This window comes from Melopsittacus undulatus, chromosome Z (assembly GCF_012275295.1).
Source record: "Melopsittacus undulatus isolate bMelUnd1 chromosome Z, bMelUnd1.mat.Z, whole genome shotgun sequence".
NCBI classification, from domain to species: domain Eukaryota; kingdom Metazoa; phylum Chordata; class Aves; order Psittaciformes; family Psittaculidae; genus Melopsittacus; species Melopsittacus undulatus.
The window spans coordinates 713,623-741,411 of record NC_047557.1 but is presented as its reverse complement, the minus strand read 5'-3'; the positions used below and the strand labels follow the sequence as shown (position 1 = coordinate 741,411).

At 39.4% G+C, this 27,789-nt stretch overlaps 1 protein-coding gene across 1 annotated transcript in view; it reads left to right on the top strand.

The window, feature by feature from the left end:
• The window catches only part of DCC (DCC netrin 1 receptor), a 428,960-nt gene that overhangs the window by 324,469 nt on the left and 76,702 nt on the right, over positions 1-27,789 (top strand). Inside the window, exons 14-16 of the mRNA XM_034072648.1 lie at positions 9,249-9,390; positions 10,526-10,636; positions 15,639-15,833. Coding sequence (XP_033928539.1) covers positions 9,249-9,390; positions 10,526-10,636; positions 15,639-15,833 — 448 coding nt within the window. The remainder of the gene's footprint in view (positions 1-9,248; positions 9,391-10,525; positions 10,637-15,638; positions 15,834-27,789) is intronic.

Sequence of the window (27,789 nt, the reverse complement as noted above, 5' to 3'; positions counted from 1 at the left end):
TTTCAATACTTCCTTGTTTCCCTGGCCATTTTAATAGGAATATTCTGTATCATCTTCCATCTTTGAGAAGCTCGATAAAAGCTTTGTAACCATTTGTAGAATTTACCTCTTTTTAGCTTCCTGCTCATGATCCTGCCCAAATCCATTCCCAGCCCTCAATGCCAGCGATCAGACTCAGGGAGCTGTTCCAGCACATGATGCATAGTGAATAGGACCAGATGGTTCCTTTCTCTTCAGAAGCTCACTAGCAAACCCCTATACCCAAAATAACACCTTATCTGCTACCAAATTATGCCTTCAGCTCTGTACCTTTCTTCTGAGGAACAACTTTTAAGCTTTTTACCGAAGTGGCCCAAAGAGATGATCTCCAGATGAGCTGTACATCATGAGGAGCAGGTCTGCTTTGCGTTTCTTCCTTCTTTATTGCAATAACCTTCATACACATTAAGACTTGCAAGCTTCTGGTGCAGTTTTTATTTCAGTAGTAGAGTTATGAAGACGTGTAGTTTGCAAAGAGAACATGGGTGACTTTATAAATAAACCATACAGAGAATTAATGTCAAAGCAAAGACGGGTTCATGGACACAGGAGCTCCATCAGTCTTCAAACGGAACGTGCACCACTCTGTGGCATATGTTCTAACAGGGGGAACTTCCTTCACTGCTGCAGGCACATAAATATTTAGTAGAGAGGTTTAGGGATTAATTATTTGACTGTGCTTTTTTGATTTCCTCTTTTCGTTTTCTGTGCCAGTGATGGTGTTCGGTTATTTGTGCTGATGGGCATCTAACACCTTCCTCCTCCAGAGAAAAGGGGAGTTAGCTCCCTTTGAGGGGTATCTGGGCAGCTCCTGGTATCAACACAGCATAGTAAGGGCACATGCATAAACATTATCTAAAATGGAATATTTTCTTTCAAATATTCTCAAGATTTTGATTTTGATCTGAATCTTAATAACCTAATTATTCTGAAATTGTTGTCCCCTTGCTTTATAAACTCCTAATCATGAGGCTCTCAGACAGATATTGTTTAAGCAATCAGTATCAGCATAATCAGTAATTAAAGTGATAGCCAACTACAGGTGCTGCTAAGTGCTAACAATTAAATGCATTTGTAATTGAAAACTTGATTGAGGTATTGATAGTTGCTTTGATCCCTGGACCTGGAAAGTTCCAGTTCATTTTCTTGCAGTTGACTGAAGCCCTTGACAAGTTAACGATATTTTGCAGGCATTGTTAACCAGGAAGGTAAAATTCCACATTTCCCTGCCTGATATGAATGAAAACTGTACTGTGGATCGGAAGAGGTTTTGGTGGTTGTTGAATGACTTTAAGGAGTTTGTATGCATGTTGAGAGGCAGCTGTGTGCAGATGGGTTTGCTGCCTCTGTACATCTGAAGATGGCAAAACATTGAATAGAATCATAAAATCATAGAATAGATTCTAGAATCTAGAATTGTAGAATGGTTTGTGCTTGCAAAGCATGTTACAGACCTTCTAATTCCAATCCCCCCCTTCTGCTAGACCAGGTTGCTCCAAGCCAATCTAACTTGGCCTTGAACACTGCCAGGGGTGAGGCATCCTAGATTGCCACGCAAGCAACGTTGCCTGCAGTATGGGTAATAGCAGCACCCATGTCTGTTTGCTGTTTGGCCTAATGGGGCTTCATAATTTCATGTCCCCTGGCCACTTGAAATTAAATCATAATCAGAGGAGCAAGGAGGAGCTGAGAGCAAGCACTCATTGTGAATAATTGTGTCATTGACATAACAACGAGTTAAAATGAAAAGAAATAGAACACTACAGCTATGGAAATATGTTGTAGATGGTTTTTCTAATAGAGGGATTATTTTCTTAATGAAAAATTTCTCTGAATGAGAAGTCAAAGCTTTGAAAATGTCCATGAATATGCTGATCTTTAAAAATAAAGAGCATTTCAAATTAATGGTACCTCTTTGTTAGTTCAAAAGGTTTTAAAATATACTTACAAAATTAGTATGTTAGTTATAATTGTAAAATGAAATGTCTAGAAGTGCCCCAAAGTATCTAAAATGCTTCAAAACAATTTTTTCTGCTTAATAAAATGAGAAATAGAAAGTAAGGTTCACGTATCCTAACTCTGAGATCTGAAAGATATCCATGGCTGGGCCAGCTGTCCCATGCAGTCAGGAGAAACTGGGCAATTCCAAAGGCAGGCACTGGTGATTAATTTCTTTGGGCATTCCTCTTTCTCACTGCAACTATAAAATAGAATCATAGAACCATGGGAAGGATCTTCAAAGGTAGCCTAGTCCAACCACAAAAATGCAACAATATTTTGGAAGCAGTTGTGCCTTAGGATCTCCTACATTTGCACAGAGAGAAAATTATGTTTTTTTCATTGCTTGCTTTCAAACCTCACTATTTTCTGTTTGTTTTGTTCCTTGCCACCATAACCAAATATTTGCCTGAGGTTCATGACTCTTCTAAGCCTTGTACTTGTTTGTTTCATCCTCTCTTCTTTTCAAATTAGTGAAGACACCCTGAGGTGTTTTTAGCCTTAAGTTTTTCCACAGCATATCATTATTATCACTTTCTTTCTTTTTTTCTTCCTTTTTTTTTGTAAGACTGTGGTGATCAAATGGCTGAAGTATTTGATCATGCAATTCTAATGTAAGAGCTGTTTGGAAATGTATTTCAGAAGAGAAATACCTTGAGTAGCTAATACCGACTGAAAAGGTGTTTATTCAGATTCATACCTGAACAAAGTTCATACCTGAACAAATCTCCCAATATTTTTTTTTATTTCTTACCGGTGACAAAAAATTAACAAAATTTGGCCTGTAGCAGGTTTGATTGCTCTGCCACAGCACTGGAAATAATGACATAATGTCTTTCAAAGTAAGGTTTTTCATTAAAATTCATTCTATTGAAAACATCATTTCATTAAAAACACCACACAGGATCTCTTTAGGCTCCATATGTCTGATTTTTAAATAGTTTTGACTTTCCTTACAGTGTTTGGGTAATAAACTTCTGTGCCAGATACATAGTATAGAATAAGTATTTCCTGGGAATTTCTCTCTTCTTCCAAATAGAACTCACACAAAGCAAAAAAAACCTGTACAGTACCCCATGTGCTGCCTCAGGATGCTGAATTTCTTGGTGAAATCTATTATTTTGCAGCTATGCCAGTCTTAGTGCATCTTACTGCTAAAATAACACAATTATTTTCATGTTCTCTCAAGCACTAGCCTGCTTTAAAGTACATCTGAGGATTAGACATATTTATTTTAAATACTGGGGGGTTTTGAGTTTCTTCTTGAGTCTTGCCTGTTTTTTAAATGTACCTAATTTGGGAGATAATACATTCTTTTTCCACAAGCTGTTCAGGTAGTTTTGATTTAATTGTTTAGCAGAAATGGTGCTTGAATGCTTCTGAATGTGCAGTTCACCCAGAGGAGATTATTGAGGCCAAGATTAATTAGTAGCAGTTAAAAAAAACACAGACATTCCCATGAATTTTGGCAAGCACAGAAAGGCTTTTCATCAGAGGCACAGGACAGCTTCTGAGTGCTCCTATTAGATCTCTAGCAGCCTTTCTTTGGGATGTGTCACTGTGTTCAGTGGTGGCTGGTCTTACATACATACCCAAATCCCAAGGGGCTTTTAAGGATGAAAGATGAGTCAAACTGGTTGAGAAACTTTCTACTCAATGTGCTGAGGGATTACAATTATTTACAATAGTGTCCTGGGTGGATTATTGTGATTTCGGATATAAGACTTGCTTCTGACAGGTTTGGCTTATTTATGCTAGTATTCAAATTTTCATTTCTTCAAGCTTCTACTATTTCAGCTCACAACTGTACTTTTGCCCTCTGGGTGTATTGAAACCATTGATACTTCAGAGGGACTGTGGGAGGTTTTGTTTGTTTGTTTGCTTTTATTGTCATTCTTAGTCTTTAATGTGTCACTGCAACATTTGACAGTCCTTGGGTATCTTCAGTGCCCTTTGCTATCACTCATAAAAGCTAAACAAAGGCAGTAGCAGTGTCTGAGGTTTAAAATAGCTCTGCAAAAATTCAGAACACTTTAGGAAAGTATCTACAAATTATTCCTAGTTTTCATGTAGAAGGAGTGTCAAGTGTTTCTGTGGGGTGGTTGCCCAATGACCTGACTCCCAAATATACCATTTTACTCTGAAAATTAGTTTCAAATCCCAGTTCATGTATGGGTCATATTTGGGATGAGAAATGTGCTGTTTCTTGACATATAGCGAGAACAGCAGCCCATTTTGTCGTTGCATGAAATAATAAGCTATACAATTTTAGAACTTTTTCCAACTTTTTACAGATGAGGTGTTTTCTAGGTGTTTAATCAACATAAATTAACAACAGATTCTTATTCCAGTTTTATTTCCCTTCCCATGCTTTGCAGTGTTCAGGCTTTGCTTTTTAAACCAAGTTAATGTGTGCTGAGCCAAGCACCCAGTATATAGAACCCTATCAGATGCTAGATAGGAAATGTCAGCCACAAATTTCTTCCAAAAATGTGAACTCTCCAGTGGACTTTTATCCTGGGTACGCCTGTCAAACCCTTTAAAGTTACTAGTTGCTTTCTGAGATGCCTTGCATCCCATTGCATCCCTGTGCTCTTTGGCAGCTCACGATACGTCCCAGTGTATTTACACAGATGTTATTCCCAGATTGATTTAGTTTAGCTTCACTTTTCAGGCAGAATACCCCACACCCTTAAGGCACATGATTACCTCTACTTAAAATCTTGTTGAGTTTTGGAGTCTTTCTCCAGCATGGCAGGGGGTTGGAACTGCATAATTTTAAGGTCCTTTCCAACCCGAACCAGCCTGTGATTCTGTGATTCTATAATTGTATCAGATTCTTGATTTGTGTGTCTAGCTGCTTTGATTGTAGATAATTGAACTTCCATTGGAGGGGGAAAAAAAAGAAAGGAAAGAAATGTGCAGAGTGACTTAATAAAGAAAAAAATCAGAAGAAAAGCATATGTGCAGAGACAAAGTGCAACAGAAAGACTTCATGAAACAAGTACTAGTCCTTTGCTAGGATAACTGAATGAATGTTTGCAAATATCTGCTAATGAATATTTATGCCCAGAAGACTATTGATAAAACAAACTGACAGATGGTCTTTGTACATCCAGAAACTTTGATTTGATAAGATTCATGGGATTTCTGATGCTCCACATATCCAATCAATTTACAGATAATATATCGTCTTTTTCTTATTGTACTCAATAATCATGAAAATGAGAGAATGGAAATAACCTATGGATTTGGAAACTACAGGGAAGATGTTAAAGTTTCAATGCAGGTTTAGTAAGTTCTATTGGGCCAACATCTGCTCTCCCTGGAAAAAATTATCAAATACAGTTAAACTAGGAGGGATTATGCCATGTATTTTGCAGTCTATAACAGGCCATTTGCAATGTCCAGGGCGTTGGGAGCTCTGAGTGAGGGCAATGTTAGATGTCCAAGCTGAAGCCGAGCTGCTCAGGGTGATTTCCTAATGGCACAAGGAAAGGACCATACTCCTCTTGAAGAAGGCTCATTTCACCAAACAGAGGTCGCCAGCAGCCTTTTACAGTACTTTTCTACATTGCATTCCAAGCAGGAACAACAGATTCCTACAATCCTCTTGAAGCTGTTTTCATTTTATGGTTTCCTAAAGAATTCTGGTATAACAGAAAGGAAATGTTATCTTTCTGTTGGTTACCTCTCGGATGAAGTGTGAAGGAATAGAGCAGTAGTCATTACTGCTCTCTTTCAGCAGAAGAAAGAACAAGAACCCTGTCAGAGCCTTAGTTATTGATTTTTATGGAGCAACGAGTCATATATTAAGCACTATTGATAAAAAGCTCGTTGTGGTGTCCATGGAGACCAGGTTAAGGTGAAAGTGAACTGTTACCGCTACAGTGACAGCTTTAGGTGGATCTGCAAAGAGCCAGGCTTTTCCTCTAACATAAGAAAGATCCTATTTATGCTACCTGGAGTGTTAGATCAAACCCATTGCTTCTGTGAGGCCTGCTGTGCAGGACGGTGCGGTCACTCTTGTCTTCAAAGCAGAAGAAGGGATATATGGGGTCTTGAAAAACCTGCTCAAGTTGTTGCAGCTTCAAGTGCTTTGATGCTTCAGCTGGAACTCATTACCTTCTTTTAAATCAAATTAGTGTCAAGTTCAGGCTTCAGATAGTATGGCTGCGATAGTTCATCATATCCCTAAAAGCTACACATGTATAAATCTCACATGTAATTGTATGCCTGTGTGCAACAGGCTTTCTACTCTGCTGTGTTTGGGCACATATTTGGACACTCGTGGAGAACATGATTGGACACTGTGATACTTACACTAGTGTGCCCTTCCTTTGGAAGCCTTCAGGATTTTCTCTGCTTGGAAGGGTAGGACCAATGCTTCCTGGTCAGGGTCCTGCATTGAGCAGCCCAGGCTTGTGTAACCTGATGATGAAATGGTTTGAGAGAGGCTGGAGCCACTCCTGCTCCAGTTCCAAAATGGTTATGCCATCTTTTGGTGTGTTAAATGGTTGCTGGCTGGCCCATGGAGGGGTTGAGCCACCCAGTCTATTGTTTTACTATTGTTCCAGTATTTAAAGGGTGGCTACAAAGAAGATAGATAGAAACTCTTTTAACAAGGAGGCACATAGAAAAGATGAGGGGTGGCAGGCACAAGTTACTCCTGGGGAGATTCCAATTGAACACAAGAAGAAAATTTTTCTCAATGAGAAAAATCAGCCATGGGAAGGGGCAGGTGAAGGATGGAGTTGTTTCTTTCCCTCCTCTGAGAAAGTTATCCAAATGCCCTGCTTTCTCCTATCTGTAGGAAATGTCTTTCTCTATCTGTGTAATGGGGCAGTCAGTGTGTCTTCTCTTCATAACTGGGCTGGAGTACAGAGTGACGTTGAGGTGTCCATGATGACAGTGTGGCTCTATGTCATGCAGACACCAGAAGAATTGGGTATGCACCAGTATCAACCAGTGAGTTACCTGTAGATGTCCTCAGAGCTGCCATACTAAGATGTTTTAAAGCTATTCTCTGCTTGCAGCCTCCCATAAACATTTTATATGTAGGCAATCTCAATATGCAAAGTGACCAAATCTCTTTCTAAAGCAATCACTCTTTGGTTTGAAAAATGGAGTTTGTTCTGCCCTAATGCAAAAACCTCAGCATTATTCCACTCAGCAATGAAACACTGAAGTATTGATTTTGAAATGTATAATTGATTGTAACAATAAATCACTGGGCAGTATATGTGCAAAATTGATTTTTCTATTGCAATAATTAATTGGATATGTGCTATAACATATTTATGCAGGGACTAAGCAACTCAATGATGGCAATAAATTGTATTTGGTCAAACACTATCCACTGTGATGTGGTTGACTTTTCCCTTTGTCTAAAAATTTGTAATACAGTGCTGTAAGAGATAAGATAGGCACAAGTAGGCTATGGTAGGCTATAGGCACAATGGTAAGCTTTGCTCCATGAGAAACTCTTAATGCCCTGAATAACTTTATCATGCTAAGGAAAAACACTCAGAGGACTAGAGACTTTCAAGGAACAGCTGGTGCCCAGATTGTTTCAGCACACAAATGCTGATGTACAGTATCAGTTCTCTTATCAGTCCAGCCCAATAAATCTGGTGGTTTTTCCTGGACAAGATGATAGAAACTGTAATAAAGACTAGACTGAATAGGCATATGGATGAACATGATATGATGAGCAGGGATCAATAAAGCTTTTGTGGAAGGAAGTCCTGCTTCACATGCCTATTAAAGCCCTTTGAAGGAATCATTCAGCACATGGGCAAGGAGATCCAGTTGATAGCACTGGCTTGGGTTTCCTAAAGCCATTTGATAAAATCACTCACAAAAGGCTCCTGCAGAAATGTAGTTGCTGCAGTGTAAGTAAAAAGATCCCTTTGTGATAAACAACAAATGTGATAAAGAGCAAAGGATGGAGGGAGGTGTTGGCTTGGCTGAGAAGTGCTTGCATGGAGTCATCAATGATGTGTGCTGGGATCCACACTGGCTAGCGCACAGGATGGAGGGGGAGGAAACAAGGTTTAGCAATTTAGTGTACCGTAAGTGAAAGCTGGTTGCTAAAAATCCATATAATGTTGAGTGAATGGCAGATAAAAGAGAAGAGGAAATTCCATGCGTTTAAATAGAAAGTGATGCAGTAAAAACACGAGCACGCACTGCTAAGCCCTGAATTAGCTGCTGCTGCTGCTTGGGAAGAAGGTCTTGCTGTTAAAAGTCTGGAAGCACAGTGATCTGTAGTGGTAAAAGCACCACTGAGTGTTGGGATTGATTGGTAAATGAACACGATTGAGAAGGATAAGATCGTTGCAGCAGCACATAGACCTGCTGTGCTCCCTCCACCTAACACAAGAAGGAAGAAACGGTACAAGAGATAGTGGCAGGAATGCCAAGCACATGGATTGGCTTATGTATCACAGGGACAAAATTCCTTCAGGTCTTTCTCCAAAGGGAGAGGTGGCAGAGACTAGTGTCTGGCCATGCAGGGGTGAGCCAGGACTCACAAAGAAGGGATAGTTTCTGTTTGGGCAATTAGGCTGAGATGAAATCTCCCATCCTGTCTAGCCAAGCACATTTAGAAAACAAACAAGTGATTGGTCTTGGTTAATTGCATTGCTGCTGTCTGAAGAACAGCTCAGTGAAATTTCTCTTACACGTTGGGATTGGCAAAGAGTTTATGCCCAAGAGGTTTGAGTTTTTATATTGATATACCAAGGGTAGCATCCCTTGAATGTCTGTGGAACTAAAATGCACAGAATTGCTAGCACTGCTCAGGTGGATATTTGTATCCTATGGTCAAAAAGAGGTGACTTTGGAACTTTGGGCTGGAGACGGAAATGAGTTGCAGTGTCTACTCAATCCCAAAGCTGATTGTTCTAGTACCATATGTGTCCTAGTGGTCTGTTGAAATGAAAAATTCCTCAAAAGGCATAAAATTTACTCTTCAAATTGATTGTTTATATAGCCATCCACTGCTATAGAATGTACGGTTTTCTTTACGCCAGTGTGACTCTTTTGATTTGGTTTTCGTCTTAAAGTAATAATTTAGTTGAATGCATATTGCTATTACAAAAACATACCCTTTTTCCTCTTCCTTTTTTTTCCCCATTCATTTTATGTTTTACTTCTGTCACATCTTTCAAGTGAATAAAGCAACAATAATATCTCTTCTTTTACAGAGCATCAAAGTTAGCTGGTTGCCTCCACCACCAGGTACTCAAAATGGATTTATTACGGGCTATAAAATCCGGCATAGAAAGACTACCCGCAGGGGTGAGATTGAAACACTGGAGCCAAACAACCTCTGGTACTTGTTCACAGGTCAGTTTTCACATGGTACAGCCTTGCAAGGTTTTGATGAATTAAATGCTTTGGGAATAAAATATACTTTCACTTCAAGGAAGCATTGATTTCTTTGCTGGCAGGTAACATTTATTGTGTTGTACAAAGACAATCTTTATAGTGCTTTTTTTCAAAACCAATTTTTTCCTTAATGTTTTTATCATATGTTTGTGTGCTGGACCTTAACATTAATGAATTTGAAGCTGAATTTCTTGTGTTTGGTATCTTAAGCCTCAGTTGGTATTTTTTAGATCACTCAGTCAACATCCCCATTTTATCATGGGTGCAAAAATATTGACTTCCTTAGTTTCTTTTCCAAGATTTTCAATGGAAAATATCTCCCCACAGAATAAAAAGTGCAACAGTAGATCATAGCAAAACTATATTTGTGATGAATGAAAGTAGCCAAACGAGTATCATAAGGGTAACAGTGAATTCTGGTAGGTGAAAGTGATTTTCACCAGGGTTCATGTATTACATCCAAGACATAACTAAGAAAGCAGCAAAGCATCAAGGGAGAAAATTAAACTCTAACAAGGTCAGTGGCACCTTTGCCACTGAATTTAGCATAACCATGATTTCACCTCAAATGACCTGTGTTATGTTTATTTTCACATGTAAAGTGTAATTTGTGAGAATTAGAAATAATTCTGAATCATGTATTTCAGAATAAACAAAATAATTTTCATTGGGAGGGAAAACAGTATTTTATTTCAAAATTAAATAAAAACAGAAGTAGAGCACTGTTATAAAGAAGACCTTTAACAGTGAAATATCAACTTGGTAATCTAACCTAGACCCTAGACTAAAGTCCCTGTGGGACCTCTTGTGAAGGCTGTATAACTAATGGCTGCACAGCAAACAAGTACTTGCTGGGGGCTACACAGCATCTTCAGCATCTTCAGCAAGTTAAGTTTAAGGTTTCTTCCAAGCCAAACCATTCTGTAAGTCTACAAAATATATATGCGTTTCTCCATATTTCCAAAAATATGGCAAATCCAGTGGACTATTACTAGAGATTTTGGTATTGTCCTTAATTTATTTTCTTAATCTTCTTCTTTTATTATGATATTTATGTGGTTTTGGGGGGTTTTTTTTGGGTTTTTTTAAACAGGACTTGAGAAAGGAAGCCAGTACAGTTTCCAGGTGGCTGCAATGACAGTGAATGGGACAGGTCCCTCCTCAGACTGGTACACAGCAGAAACACCCGAAAACGATCTCGATGGTAAATGCATCTCTTTTAAAACCTGTTACTTCCTAAAGCCAGCTAGCTGAGGGGTGTCACTGCGGTTGTCACCCAGGCTGAAGTTAAGGTGAGATGTTTAGACCTTCTGAACATGCACCAATAGATATTTTCTTATAATCCCAGGTCCCATGCATCTTAGGTTGTGTTTCTCTGTTGTTAACAGGACTAAGGAGTCAGAAACCTTTGTTAAAATAATCCTGTGCTAGAATTTAGCTCCTGAGCATCATGGTCATTTGCAATAATACAGTGAAGTGAACCTGTACCTTCATAAATGCTAAACATAATCAAAGAAACAATAAGAATGATGCCAACAATCCTAACAATTCATGAAGCAAATATTCAAATAGGTCAAATCCTGTTTCCCAGCCTTCATTTGCAGATGTTATAAATGCAGGTTGGCAATGAAGCTGAATAATTAGTGAAAGATGACGGGATGCAGATACCTGGAAACTGTGGGCTGTGTAAATCACTGCAGATGCTAACACAAAAGGGAAGAAAAACACTGAAATGAAAGGGTTAGATAAAATGACTGGAATATTTGAAGTAGTAAAGGAATAAAAGGAGAGTAATGAAAAAGTCTACATAAAATTAAACAGAGTGCAAATCAAATGGAACAAAGAATTTGACAGATGGAAGTCACGGAAAACTACAGACAATCCCTAAGAAGGAAGTATGTAGCAGAAAGGAGATGAACAGAAAACAAAAGGAAAGTGATGAAAATTGCTAGGATTTTTAAAACAAAAGAAGTCACCTAAAAAGGATCAAAGGCAAACTGGATGAAAGAGTAAATAAATACTCAGTTTAAATGCACCATAGTACTTGTTGCCTTTCTTTTGACTGGCTGGATTTCGTTATGCTCTCAAAATCAGCCCTTGTAAATTGAAGAATCTCTGCCTTTCCCTATGTCTAAATGCAATTTTCCAGCAGACCAGGAATGACTGCAGTGCATGGCACGCAAAATGGGACAACCCAATGGCTGTGGTTTCTCATCAGGGTTGTACAGAAGAGGTGACGCTGCTAGACGCATTGTAGCTATACCAACGGATCATGACATGCACAGTGCATGATGATATCTTTCTAATTATGTTTTGGCTAGGCAGCAATTTAAGAAGCTATGCTGTTAAGGTATAATGAGCTGACTTTTCACTGGTGAGGGTGAAAGATAAATTCTGAACACACTGCAGTATGCAAAAAGGACGTAACACATTGGAGCACATCCGTTTTCACTTGCATTTAGTACACACTACATATACTCCTTTGAAGTTTTGTGCCTCAGTACACATGTGCATGCAAAGATGTTAATCAAGTCCTCACAGGAGGCACACCATGGAAGTGAGTGCATGTGAATAAACTCAAGCAAAGCCATTTTGTTCATGTTTTGTATTTACATACATTTGCATTTGCAGTAGTGATGGATTATCCTCCTGAAGCTGCCACAGCCTGATGCTGGGAGAGCACTGTGTTATAGATCAGTTACAAATGCTGTGATAAACCCTAGGGAAGAATCTACTCTTTACTGTTGTTATGCAGAGTCCTGCAAGCATCAGCTAACCAGGGAAAGCCCGGAGCAGAGTCTGGTAACTGCAGTTTCCCTTCCTTACCTGCTGCCACAGCTGATACAGTTTCTCTTGCTTTCACTGGAAGCCTGCTTGGCATCAGCAACATGAAGATGACCAGTGTCCCAGAGAACACTCTCAAATCTGAATGGCTATTCATTTTAATGAGTATCTTTTTAAAAAGTGCTGAAAAATCAAAAAATAAGGCTGTTTCTTCAAGATTCCCTAGAAAGGTCGTGTGCCTTTACTGACAGTTGAGGTCTAAAATATTTATTTTAAGCCTCAAATTTTGAACTCTAAAAAGAAAAATATAAGAAATTGAAAGCAGTGCTTTCCCCAAAGAGTGTGTTTTAAATAGCTTGAGCAAGGATGCAAGAGAATCGCTGATCAGCTTAACACAGGTACCCTCCAGGAAAAGAGGTTCAGGATGCTTGGTTTCTGATTACTGCATTGAACAGGTGGAAGCTGCTATATATGTTAGATAGTGATACAGTGCTTTAAGAGCATAACAAGTCAGACTACTATCATATTGTCATTTATACTGAAAAGCAATGTAGGAAATAGATTAACAAAATGGGATGAGTAAAAAGTACCCTGACATAAAACACAGATCTGTGAACATCTCAGAAAATTACTGAAGTGACCCAAATGTTAAGCATTTTTCAAGCTAGAGAGTGGAATTACTGGTCTTTAAGCAGTACTAAGTGCAGTATTCCCTGGATGAAAACGTGGCTGCTCAAGCCATCATGTTGAAACCCAGTGAAGGACTCAGAGGCATGTGTGAGGAGATGTGGCATTCCAGGAAGAAAAGTCACCACAGGCAGGCACACTGAACTTCAGCTTCCATTTCCTTGGAATCTAATTGTTCATAAGGGAAGAGAGTAAGGAAAGCAGCACCAAGAAATCTGACTTCATTGGCAGATCTACCAAGGAACTCTCCTCCTGAGTGCTGGATGTTGGGCTGTGGGGCTGGATGACATCTACAGCTTGTGTGTCCGAGCACTGCCTTTGATTACAAGTACCCAAAGATTTCCCTACAGGACAGCAAGTGATAAACTCTTGGTGCAGTTAAGAGAGGGACTATAAATGTGGCTCATTTAGGACCTAAGATGAAGAACTTGTTTGGTAGTTCTTGTAGGAGAATGGGATCTCAAGGTTGGTTCTTAGAAATAGTTCTGGCATCATGTTCAAGCCCAGAAGAAACATATGAAATAAGAAACATATTGATCTAGAACTGCAAGGCAATGGCCTGACAAGAAAGTGGAAATGTGAGATACATGTTTCAATAAGAGTTTTACTCCTGGATACCTGGGTGCTGGGACACTGGAAATCAGCAGACCCACGCAGAGGCTGGAGGGTCCGATTTCCTGAAGAATGGATGGGTTTGGATGTTTGGCTGCATGATACGTTTGGCAGAAGTCCTTATACTCTGAAACATACTTTGTCATAAAAAGAACTGAAAAGAAATTGGTTGAGGGGAAAAAAGAGTTGATTCTGACATTTGACTATGTGCAATGGGAAGTGAACTACATGACACAAACTCTAAAACTCAGAGCTGTTTCACACTAAGAACATTTTTTCCACCAATTTTTAAAGTACGGCAAATGAAAATGTAATTAAGTTGCTTTACACAGAAAGCTGAACCAAAAAATGCATCTTTAAATAATAGCTGCATTTATGAAACATCAACATTCAAAAAACAGGTCAAAATTATTGTTCACCCTAGCTTCATTTTAGAAGGTTAATTCAAAAGGATACAAAAAGTTACACTGCATTTTGCCTTTTGAAAGAAGTCATGTTTTAGCTCCGAAATGCCTGAATCTCATATTTGAATTGTTTGAAATAAAGAGTATGAAATGTTTGAATAAAGTAGTTTTAACCTAAACGTCTGCCTAGAGGTATCTGTACTGCAATAGAAACCTCTGTGTTGTGTCAGATGTAAAGATTATCATTTGAAGGCAATCGGTTTTTTGAATGCTCTGATCTCCTTTGCTGCCTGAGAATTGCTACTTTTAGGAAGTTTGAGGAATTGCAGCGTCGCTGCGTTACCCAGCTTCTCATTACAATGCATCAAGTTGTTATTTTATCTTTGGGGCTCGTAAGAAATGCTTCTGCAATTTGTTTTTCAAACAGCATTGCTCAGAAATAGCTGCTCTTTTGCATTAAAAGAAAGTTTGGGACTGGGGTGGGGGTAAATGGCAACTTCACCTGACTTACAGTGGCACTGCTGGCGCAATCTGTTTCTTTTTGTGAGTAGCTCCTCTTCAGTGAATTTTCTTCATCCTTTAAACAAGACCAATGCATTGCAATTTTAAGGAGTTGAACGCAAAAGGCTTCTAAAGTTGCTTAAGTGTTTCAGACTGGTAATGTACTAATCAGACATCTCTGAAGGTGCAGCAGTTTTTCTGAGTACTCTAATGTGTTCATAAGAATTCACCTGAAAGCATATAAAATACCAAGAATGCATGTATGGCACTTCTTACTCAAAAGAGTTAATTCTTCTTTATATTACCTTTTCCAAGGTTTATAGTGGGAATGCTTCACAACTGTGAGGTGTCTTTTGTTGGAGTTTACATCATTTTATAGTATTGCTTTTTTTCCTACCCTGTCCTTGTTGCCTTCCATGTAAGCTTTCATCTATTATATTGCAAGCCTTTTTGTTGGAGAAAAATAGTAACTTGTCTCTTTCTGCTCTCAAAAAGACAAGCTACTGTGCAGCTCCTCTGAAGAGACTTGTGATATGGTAGTTCTCGGGTAAACTCAAACAAAAGGCATTTACTCATCATTTACCCTTACCAGTAAAATCAGGCTTGCAAGAGGCTAATAGAATCCAAGTGATTAATTACTACTTAAGGTACTGAATTTTACCTGGGAATACCTGTAAATAAAATATCTGTTTCTATTATTTCATTATTGAAATGTTGGTGTATTATTTAAAGCCGCTTCAAAGCAAGAGTTGCATGTCTAAGAGTGCAAGTCACTTCTTGTTTTCATAGGAAAGAAACGATTTCCAGAATATACTATACCATCACTAGCAAAGTAAAACTTTTTGTTAAATAATTTGTGAGCAATTCGTGCAATCAGCTGTCAGGATCCTGCTGAACTTGCAAATAGAACAGGGAAAAGTTAATCCTCCTGGAAACTCTTTTGCAAGTCATCTTTCATTTTCCTGCAGCACTTTAAATCTTGCTTGTAGCCTTATGCTAAATGCGAAAGGTAGTAAGAGGTACTGTGGCTAAACAGGCTGAGGTATATTGGTGGCCTTGGAAGGGGAAGATGCAGCTCAGAAATTAAATTGCATGAGCTCTGCATGTAACTCTGGGGCACCTGGTTGGGGGTTTGTGCAAATATTTTAATTTGAACTCAAACCTTGAGTAGAATATGAACTTATTCTTTTATCTTTTTTCTTCTTTTCTGAATCCCAGAATCTCAGGTTCCTGACCAGCCAAGTTCTCTTCATGTCAGGCCCCTGACAACCAGTATTGTCATGAGTTGGACTCCGCCATTGAACCCGAACATTGTCGTCCGTGGGTACATCATTGGCTATGGTGTAGGCAGTCCGTATGCTGAGACTGTGCGGGTGGACAGTAAACAGCGGTATTATTCCATTGAAAACTTGGGTAAGTAATTGCTTTCATTCATTTCATTTCATTAAAAGATGTTGCTTTGAGATTATGCTGGTTTTGTAGGTTTATTTTCGGGCTGTCAATGGTGCTTCCTTTGTATGTTGCTTTCTTAGACTGCTTCTGCATTCCATTTTACGTTTGGTCTCACCTTCAAAGCTCTGGATACTCTCAAGCATGTCAAACCTCTTTGATCAAATCCTCATTTTATTCAGGAGATCTTATTAAGTCGTGTGCTCCTAATGCTGACTCCCACTTGTGCAAAGAGCTGGACCTAAAGATGTTATTCCCTGGGCTGCCCCCCGCCATGTCTGAATTAATGGCAATTGCAAAACTCCTATTTTGTGTCTGTCAAAGTGGTGCCGAGAGAGAGATGATTATTCATTATTCATGGCACTGCCTTTCTGATAGTTCATCTGAATTCTCAGCATGTTACGCAGGGACCTGCATCCTTCCACTGGTGATGGACCATTCTCCTAACACTGGTAAAGCAATTCAGAGTTTAAAGGAAGTCAGAAAGTTTAATGGTTTTGTGCCATTTCTTCTTTAACAATTTAATTCCAGGTAAAAATGGTAAGTTTTCTGCTTAGCAATCTGGGAACGATCAGATATTACAGGAAGATGCTTTAACATGCATTAGGTGCACAGCTAGACTAGTTATCTCAGCTCTATAGGGCCAAAACTCTCTAATACCTGGGGACAGTTTTCTTTGGAATTCGTGTTTTATAGCACCATGAAACTACATCATCCAACATTTTCGCTTTTTCCTTAGGGAAACCTGGAGAGACAAATAAACCATTTTTACTGTTACTTCATCAAACAGCTTCTCTATGTTCAGGTGTGAATTTCATAATGGAGCTTTTTGCAAACATTCATGCATAAACACTCCAAATATTTAGTGGGTCTTCATAAAAAGACAGATTTGATAATGTTTTATGCAAGTGCAAAGTTATTTTGCAAAATGGAACGATCTCTGACTACGGAAGAAATTTGGTGGAATATAAAGATCAAAGCTATTACTAATGGACTTGTGTGTCTAATAACTCTCAGTCAGTATTAAATGCAAAATATTTTTTTTATGTATTCCAAATGGATTTAAATTCTCCAAAGCCTATTTTAAGTTGTTTCATAACCTTAATGAGTTTTCAGTTCAATCTGTAACCACTGTTGTCCCAGAAGTACTAGAAAAGGAAATTGGATCTTCAGAGCTGTCAAAGCCAATGTTCTTTGGCTTTGGCAAAAGCTAAGGAGATGCCTACACAGCTCAGATTTATAGAGTTCCAAATGGTCAGCTCTCACTAGAAATGAATTGATTAACAGCAGGATAAATGTTTTGGGGCTTGTGAAGCCTCAGTGTTTCTTTTCCCTTATGTATTAAATGACCAGTGAATATATTTGCTCCTGAGACCTCTAATAGCCACTACCATCACAGAATCACCGAATTGGTAAGATTGGAAAAGACCTTTAAGATCCTTAAGTCCAACTCTTACACCACCACTGCCAAAGCCACCACTAACCCATGACACTACATGTTTAGTGAACACTTTCAGGGATGGTGACTCCAGCAGTGCCCTGGGCAGCCTGTTCCAATGCCTGATCACCCTTTGGAGAAGGAATTGTTCCTAATCTCCATCTAAACCTCCCCTAGTGGAGCCTGAGGCCATTTCCTCTTGTCCTTCCATCAAGAGGAAGATGGGCTAGAAATAACTTGTAGATACAAAAGCCTTCTCTCATGGTAACTAAATTGGTGTGTGTGGAAAGCTGGTAGTATATTTAACCTATTAGAACTGTTTTAATGGATCAAAAAGGTTCTCCTATATTGTTGACTGTGCTGGCAGGCAGAAGTACACAGAAAGTGCAGAAAGTGAGAGAAGGTGTTTCACCAATACACTTTAATTACAGAAATAACACTTGGACATCTAGAAAATGTAAGGAAAGTTTCTCGAGTGTACCAAACATTTAGTTACAAATAATTTGGTCACTGAAAACAGGAAAATCAAGGTTGTGGGGTTTTTTTTTGTTGAACATCCTTCAACAGACTGAAGTTTCATTGAGAGTTATTCATTGTTCAAAAGGAAAGAATCTTTTCGTTGTGTTGTTTGGGGTTCCTTTTTTGTTTGATTGCAAATACTCAGAAGGTGAGCAGTGTAACTTAACTGTCATTGAACAGGTAAGCATGTGCATCTGGTCTCTAACTGGTTAAGGATTTTGATCATAAATACCGATGTGCATGTTTCAAATCTGACTTTTGTGAACATTCACCTGTACAACTTTGAAAATCAATTTCCATGAATAATTGCAGTAATTAAATCCCATCATTTAAATATCTACCGAAAATGAACCCCAGAGGTATGTGACTGAGCCCCAGAGAAAGCTTTTAAAAAATTAGAACAGTAGCCACACTTCCTAGATTATTCACACACTTTATTAGAAACCATTACAAGAAAACTACGCAAAATGACAAGAAAACTACGCAAAATGACGAGGTAAATTTTCTCATAATAAAACCACTGTTTCAATAAGGCTATAAATCAAAATGTGCTGCTCTCAGGAATGAGGGGAAAAAACATTTCCAAGGTGTTACATGAGCTCATTCCACCTGTTGCAAAAATTCCTATGAAACACATGCATGAGAGGTATACATTATCTTAAGCGTAATAAGCAAAAGCAACAATGAAGTCTGGTATCTAAATAAATCATGAACTTCAGTGAGTTTTTCCTCTCCCCTCTGAAGACCTCATCTCTTTTCATCCTCCTGGCTTTTAGCAACTGCTGCTTCTTGGCTCCCCAGCTCTCCTTTGTCTTGTTACACAGAGACTGCAGAAAGGTCACCCCACTGCTCCTCGATCCCATCTGTGATGTTTCTAGCTGAAAAATTGGCTTTTTGCAGCTTCCTGAGGTCCACTGTAGTTCTTTTTATTGTTCCTTTGTATGCTAGCTTGAAGCACACTGCAAGACTGTGTATCATTTAGATTCTGTAATGGTAGATACTTTCATTAAAGAGCAGTCAGATTTGCTCGACATCAGATGCCTTTCAGAAATCCTGCCTGACTCTCATTTGCAGTCACTGTTTTTGCACATAGATACTGAAATGCAATAATCCAGATCGTGTTAAGCATTATTTTACCTCTATAAGCTCATGCTGTAGTCCTGAGGGAAATGAAGAAATCTGTATTAAAACTAGTGCTGTGCCAGTTGAACAGGGATGCAAAACACCCTGAAACTATATGTGTGTGCATACATACATGCCCGATCTTCTCCCAGGGAACAGTTTTCTTCTTTCTGTGTTCAGACCTGTACAAAAGCACCTCCTTTCCAAAGACCTTATGGTTGAGGGGTTGAGAAGACGGACACATACAGGTATTGAAAGTTGAAGCTAACAGCCCCTACTTGCTTTATTCCCTTCCCAGCATCTGCAATAGGGTTGCCCTGGAAATTCCTGCCTTCTTGATCCCCCTTTGTCTGGCTGCTCCTGCTGTAGACATAGGATAAGGTTGCTGTAGCAATTCCTGCTTGTTGGATATGTAAGGCTGCAGATCCTTGTGCTGATATTTGTCTGGGTTTTGTACCTCCTTCCCTGACTTCTTTGTGCAGCTGTGAGTCATTATTGGGTACCTGCACACACATTCTATGAGTGTGGATGGCTGGGTACCATTGTTATAAATGTCTTGAGATAGAGTCATGTATTGCAGTTTGTCTTTTTATGTGAAATTCTCAAATTATAAAGTCTAACCCTTCCTACTATCATAAAATAAAGCTGAGGCAGACTCAGAAACAAAATGTAACCCATGCTTTAAGCTGAGGACTGTTGATCTTCTCTGTAGGCAGTCTGTAGTTTCACTTGTGGCCATGGTAAGCCAGTGTTCGGTGGTAAACCCTTTGTGATAAGACAGAAGCAATGATAAACTCTCTGGCCTAGTCTCTAGGCTATTTAATTTACCCAGCTTTAGACATTGAGTTTGAGCCTTATCAGCCCATGTTACTTCTCTAATCCTTCAAGCAGGAAAAGACGACAGCAAGGATAGTTCAGCCCATTCGACAGCTGATTTCTTCTACCTGTTGATCACTGTGGATAATTTTCTACACTGTTGACCACTGTCCTTAATGGTAACTTAGCCATGGTGGGCGTTCTTATGCATCAGGATTCACTCTTCTAGAGCTGATAATGAGATTCCAAAGATTTCTGAACCTTCAATCTGCTGCTAGTGATTGACTGAAAGGGTTTTCTGTGCAGGACCTGCTGGTTTTTGGATTGGAGTCAGATTTCGAAATCTCTTTAGAAATCCTATTAGACACTTCACTGCACCTTCATAATCCTAAATACTTTAAAAACTCTGCTTGAAAGTACAAGGCTTGGAAGTGGCGGAGGATCGCCTTAAGCAGATCACACATACGGGAAGGTTGGAGACCTACATGCTTAGAGATTGGCCTTGCTTTTTAATTCCTTTCCTCTTGATAATATAAGTTTAACACCAATATGCACAAGTCACATGGCAGCTTTGCATCACATTTCTGCTACTTAATTGATTTGTCTCTTCAAGCAAAGCTTCTTTAATACCTGCATCAGCCTGTACCCAAGCTGTTAAAGCACTTGTCTGAGTAGTACACTTCAGGAGCTGAATAAATCACTTCCAAAAACATGAGAAGAACAACTCAGTCTTTCATAACGGTGATTGAGGACTTTATTCTGTGTGATCATCTTGAATGCAACTATATAGAGGTAACACTTTTATTCTAGAATGAATTAAATACAGTGATTTTTCGATGAGAAACTGAACATGAGCTGGCTTCAGTGTGCGCTTGGAGCCCAGAAAGCAACTGTATTCTGGGCTGCATCAAAAGAAGCGTGACCAGCAGGTCAAAGGAGGTGATCCTGCCCCTCTGCTCTGCTCTCGCGAGACCTCACCTGGAGCATTGTGTGCAGTTCTGGTGTCCTCAACATAAAAAGGACATGGAGCTGTTAGAACAAGACCATAGGAGGCCACGAGGATGATCAGGGGACTGGAGCACCTCCTGTATGAAGACAGGCTGAGAAAGTTGGGGCTGTTCAGCCTGGAGAAGAGAAGGCTGCGTGGAGACCTCACAGCAGCCTTCCAGTATCTGACGGGGGCCTACAGGGATGCTGGAGAGGGACTATTCATTAGGGACTGTAGTGATAGGACAAGGGGTAACGGGTTGAAACTTAAACAGCAGAGGTTTAGATTGGATATAAGGAAGAAATTCTTTACTGTGAGGGTGGTGAGGCACTGGAATGGGTTGCCCATGGAGGTTGTGAATGCTCCATCCCTGGCACTGTTCAAGACCAGGTTGGATGAAGCCTTGGGTGATATGGTTTAGTGTGAGGTGTCCCTGCCCATGTCAGGGGGGTTGGAACTGGATGATCTTAAGGTCCTTTCCAATCCTAACTATTCTATGATTCTATGATTTTCTCATGATTGAATGGTCATATTGCCTTGGAGACACTCAGCACAGGTGCAGAATGATATATGAATATCCAGAGAGTTCAGCTTTGTCAGTGAAGTATTTGGTGTACATTCTTTTTGCAGTGTATGAAAGATATTTGATGTCAGTCTCATAAATTTAAGGAGCAAGCATCCCTTGCTCTCATTCAGCCTTTCCTGTGAGAGAGAAATTAGTGTTTGACTGACTCTCAAATGAGTAGTTCTAACAAGGAAACACTTCAAATGAGACAACTCATTGTTTTTTCTGTTTTGTTGTGGGTGTTTTTTTTAATATATTATTTTAATTATTTACTTTTGATTGCAAACAGCAAGGTTATTGCCTGATTAGTGGTAATTTTAACAATAGTGGAAAAGTCACATATGCTAATTCTGGTTACACATAAGAAGTAATGAATTCTGTACTGATCAAACTCAAAAGACATTTAGTGTGGGAATGAAGTGATTGAGCTCATCTCCAATGAGCTTTTTATTAACATTTACTCATGAAATAGAAATATAAAAGAAAGGGGGAAAATGTGGCAAGGAGATTTCTGTTTACTGATTATGCAAACATAAACACCAAAATACCTGATACACCACATTGGCTGCAATAATTCACATTAAAATTTCAGTAGCTGATAAACCTGTATTTTTAATTAAATTATTGGAGAAATTAAGTGTGGTAACTTTAAGATAGTGTGTTACAATATGTTAACAACATTACTATTCTGGGATATTTTGACAACTGATTCTGAGATATTTTAATCATTTACTAGAAGAAGGGAAATGGGTAGGAGGCTGGCATGAGAATCGTGGTAGCCTGGGCTCAATGAGACCTGGAGGGTGACCGTTAGGTCGGAAAGGACATTAAAGCTCATTCAGCTCTGACATTAAAGCTAATTCAGTTCAGACCCTCTACCATGGGCAGGAACATCTCCCACTAGAGCAGGTTGCTCCAGGCCCCATCCAATCTGGCCTCAATGTATCACAGCACAGCCTCTGTTCAATGTTAGTGACATCCCAACAGCAAAAATGCTTTTAAAAAGCATTTGAATAGCAACAATAGAATAATCCTGCATTGGATGACAGGGTGGTTGCATCATATGAGATAAAGCAGAAAGATGCAGATTTGGAAATCCAAGTCTCAGTTTTAAGGTGATCAGAAAAGTTAAGTCCTCTGGCATCCATAGTAACACTTCCATCTGTGAAGCACCCGAAGTCTTTCTATGAGAAAATGTGTATAAAAATTACTATTTTATGGATATTCAAACTGTTACAAGACTGAATATGATGGGAGAGCTTCACCAAATTCCAGAGCCTTACAGAAACATGGACTTTCCTCTTCAGAGCACGGCTCTTCCTCCCCACTTACGTATGTGAGAACAGAATAAGGCATAGTTTTAGAAAGAGCTTTTAAGTACAGTTGCCTTGATGTGACCTAAGAAAAAGCTACATTCATCTCCCTGAGTGTGCAGAAATTCGTATGCACCTTCTTAAAAGAGTTTGGCTGGGAAGCTGGAGTGCACATCTCGAAATATTATTTTCATGTCTCTTTTTTAACTTGAACCTTTGATCCTCCTGGCCCAGCAATGAAAGCAAAGTGCATAATATGCAGCAAAACCTAGCAAAGACTTTGCAAACTTACTCTCTCTTCTCCCATAAAGCCTGAAGCTACCCACATCTGAAAATCGTAAGTTGCAAAAAGAAAATTTAATGGATGTGAGCTATTTCTGCTTAATTAGTAGTTTGGAGAATTACAGCTACCATATGAATAATAAGAATGTATTAACAACTCACAGCAGTAGGTCTTTTTAATAATGATGGAGTGCGCTGGATGGTCTCCTTGGTCTATACGGAACTGTGCAAGTTGCTCCATACAACATGGTGGGAGATTGACAGCTGTGGTGTTCTTGCCTTTGTGCACCTTGATGCAGGTGTTGCTGTTCAGGTGATGCCCCAGAGTTTTGGATGGAACAGGTGTTAAACTTTACAGATACCTGTGTTATTCAAGCAGTAAGAATATAAAGAAAATTTGACAATTATAAGTGACAATAAATGGAGATAAAGCTTTTACATCCGAATTTGTATTTAACAAACACAACAGTAGGAATATAAAGGGTTCCATCAAATTCACCTTCATCTTAACTGCAGATCAGATTAAATTTGACCCTTCTGCATAAATGAGGCAAAAAAACATTTTGTTTTATTGTGAAGGGAGGCAAAGGACGTTCTTTATTTTCTTTAATCATTGTAGATGAGAGTTGTGGATTATAGCAAAGACATTAAAGGAAACAAAAAAGCTTTTTAATGTACTTTTGAGTTGTTTCCTTCCCTTTGCACTTTTAATACAAAATGGAGCAACGAAAATCAAACAAAAATATGTTAAATTTTATGCATCTCACTGTTTCCCTCATAGATCACATTAAAGCACAACGCTAACAAGTAAGGCACTCTGAAACTCCAGGGACTGTTCATTTTCTTCCTTGCCTTTGAAAACTGACTGTCATTTAAAGAATGCTGTCATTTCTGCGAATACTTCATGCAACAACTTTCTTTCATTTCTCCCTGACTTTACTTTCTTCTAGAGTGCAGAGAAATAGCTCCCAAAGAAAGGGTCAGTTTGTGATCCATGAATTATTTACATTACAAACAGATCTTGCGTAACTCCCCCAAACGAGATATTGTGTGGATTTTAAGTTTGTTCTCATGTTAAAGTGGATTTTAGCCTGCCCATATACTTACATGTATGAATTCGCTCATGCACTTCACTCTGGCTGACTTTCTGTAAAGCATTTTAGTTTGTTTATGGCTCATTTCTTCAGCTGTAAACAATTGCTAAACAGGCTTCCTTAAGAAATGTTTAGGATCTTAAGGACATTTCCAACCTCAACTATTCTATGATTCTGTGATCTGTGGACAGCAGATAGAAGGGAAGAGCTGAATATTTCCCTTCTTTGCTGGTAAAGAACAGAATCATAGAATCATAGAATAGTTAGGGTTGGAAAGGACCTTAAGATCATCCAGTCCCAACCCCCTGCCATGGGCAGGAACACTTCAGCCTAGACCACATCACCCAAGGCTCTGTCCAACACCTAAGAATAACTCTGAATCCCAAATTAAATATAAATAATACAGATAGCCAAGAATCACAGAATCATAGAAGTCTGGAAAGGACCTTAAGATCATTCAGTATAACAGAAACAAGCATGTTTTGCAACTTTGGAAGTTGTGAAGCAAATTCTGTTGCAAGCATTAGTTTTCAGGGAAAAGGGCAGATACAACACTATACTTTGCCTTCAGGAGTGGCACCAATCTCTCAGTCAGGGATGCCAAGGACATCAAAGCAGCGAAGTGACCCAGTCTTTTAGGTGCACAATTGCTCAGATGAAAGACTTACTTTTTGCAAAGGAAAGCACAACCTCTCCTGCTGGTGCAATTTTCATTGTTATTTTTTGTGTATGAGTACCTGATAAAGCCTTGCCCACACACGTTTATCCTCCTGGTACATTAATGGTGTTCCCTCTGATGCCAGGGATCATCTTGAGTCATGGCTATTCATTTTTTATTCATTTGTCCATATGTCTTACACTTCATTTTCTGCTACAGTACTTCAGGCTTCCTGAATTCGGTGCATTTGTAACATCAATAACAAATGTATGTGATACACATAGGGATTTTCTTGTTGTTTCACATCCCCGCTGATGCGGAGTGCACTGAGCTTGTGATGCACCACGGGAGTTGTAAAGGTTCATATCTCCACAGGAGACAAGACCTCTTTCGAAGCATGTTCAAATTACAGTCTTAGCTTAAAAAAACAGTCCTGCACATTTTGTTATGATGCACATAGGACACAGCTCACAAGAGAAATCAGCAAACAGGCGTAATATATGATGGGATGACATCTTAAAAACAACTGCAAATAGGGATCCGCTGTTCATCTCCTGAACTACATTAAAATAAATGCACTTAACTGATTCTCATTATAAATTCTCTTTGCTCTGTTAAACACTTTCCCTAGTGTCTTAGAAGTTACATGTTGAGTTATCTTAACACATACAGGCACCCCTAAAGTAGTGAGGCACATCATTGTCCTAAGAGGTCTTTAACACTTAGGTGGGAATTTACCCAAGCCAAAAGTTTCAGATTTTGATGCCTCAATCAGGCAATCTCCATTTGTTCTTTTGGGTCCTAAGCAGAAGGAATTGCTTTTCAGGAGATGCAAGTACTGCTGATGCTTAAGAAAACACGGTGGTTAGCTGGTTTTGTTTAAAAATGAGATTAAACTTTTTGGCATGGAAGAAAACACGCCAGATTTCTAAAATATGCATTTCCATTCACTAAGAAAATATTAGGCCCATCCCCTGTAACCTTGGAAAACTCTTGAATTTTACAGCATTTTGTAAGTTTAGCTTTATTGAACAAACTTCTTTTTGCTTGTTACGGGTTGTTTGGCTTACCGGAAGATGTAAATACATGCTAATGCTGTTGTGTTAGAGAAAGGATAATACACTGGTAGGTCTCTTATTTTATTAAAGCAATTCATGAGCTCTTGATTACACATTTTAGCCTTTCTGATAGTGACTCCTCTGCAAATTACCTAATACATTTGATGAAATAACTTCACATCTTATGATGAAATAATATTGTCTCATCCACCTCTGGATTGCAGCCATTGCTGATGCACAAAGTACCCAGAAGGAATAAAATAAACCTGCTTTTGTGTAGCTGATAACATAGGAGGAACTCATTGGAGAGTTTCATCATGGTAGCCTATTCTTGTGGAGTATTTATGATTAAATTTGTTAATATGTTTAAAAGATGTTTAATTTTTTTAATTTTTTTTTGTAGTGTAGCTATGATTTCCCTCAACTGTGCTAAAATCTTTACTTTTTAGGGCAAGTGTATGTTGTCCAAGAAGCGGAATCCATTGTTTGTAGTTTATTTTAATGGAGTTTAATCTGCTGGCAGTTACGTGACCAGTGGATATTTGTAAAATCAGAGTCAGGGTGCCTTTATTTTGGGGTGTTGGTCCATTGCTTGAGGGTAATTTCTGCACAGAGGAGGCCAAATCAAGCCCTGGGCTTTTGACCCCCTGGCAGGACACCACTGGATGCTCTAATGTCATATGTGGCACAGTTTATCCTGCCTGGATATCTGACATTGCAACTCTCAAAGCACAAATCTGTTAGTATTCTACTGAATGCAGACTGTCTCCTCCAAGGTCTGGCCCAGGCACCCTCTCTTGTGAAGAGATTCCTTATGAATTTCCAGAGAAAACCCTCCAGTTCTGTCAGAGCTGTCTCTCACAGCAGGGTATCCATCTGCTTTGTGCTTGTTTGTTGTGGTACTGCTCAATGAGAACGTTATTCTAAACGGTGCTTGGGCTCTTTAATGCATTTAGGGTGGTTTCTCTTTTCCTGGGAGTGTGGACAACCACCACCATGGATGCAACCCCTCCATTTCAGGTTGTACAGAAGCACATCCAACTGTGATGTTGGAAGAGCTTTTCTCTGTTGATTTCTCAGAATTCAATAACCCTTGTGTGCAGAGTTTATACTTCAGTTTGCCATTTGCCCTATAGATAGATTATCTTTTCTGGCAGTAAACTAATGTTACTAGATCTAGGAACCAATACTGGTGCTATTGATTACAAGGTGTAATGTTTTCACAAACCTAGACAGGAGTAAATGAGGCTGTTCCCAAGTTGCTTTTTGAGATAATTGTGAGTGATGGGGTTTTTGCCTTTTAGAGGGCCTTCTAACATCAGTGGCAATGGCAGGACACACAGGGCGTAGACATAATTATCCTGAAGACCTTTTCTCTCTGAACAGGGCATTCCCTGCAGGTGTTACACTGTTTACAACAAAATCTAGCATTTCTGTTTCCATCCTTTTATTGCTATAACAATAAAGGGGAGTCAATATACTTGTCGTGCAGCAAAGAGAGAGACCAGCACAGAAGAAAGAAAGGTCCTGGGTCAACAGCTGGATTCCAGCTTCCTCCTCAGCTTGGCATCAAAGCCAGGTCCCTGCCCTCACCCTGCTTGTGTGAGCAGGTACGAATTATCACAGTCTGACTTCGGCTGGAAGGGATCCCTCAAGTTGTAGGGTCCAATTATTTCCTCAAGCAGGGCCAGCTTCGAAGCTGGCTCTGGGTCACAGCTGTGATCTGCAGCTGAGCTCTAAGATGAGTGTTCCACGTCCTCTTCCTCAGTGCTGAGCTGCTTCCTCAGTGCTTGACACCCCCATATTTACTTTCAGAATCACAGAATGGTTTGGATTGGAAGGGATCTCAAAGATCATTGAGTTCCAAGTCACACAGCTTCTCTGGGCAGCCTGTGCCAGCGCCTCAGCACCCTCACAGCAAAGAGCTTTGCCTAAGAGCTCAGCTCAGTCTCCCCTGTTCTGGCAGGTTCAAGCCATTCCCTTTGGCCTGTCCCTACAGGCCCTTGTCCCCTTCAGCATGTGTTTGTGTTGGGGATTGCCCTGACCCAGTGGCAGGACCTTGCCCTT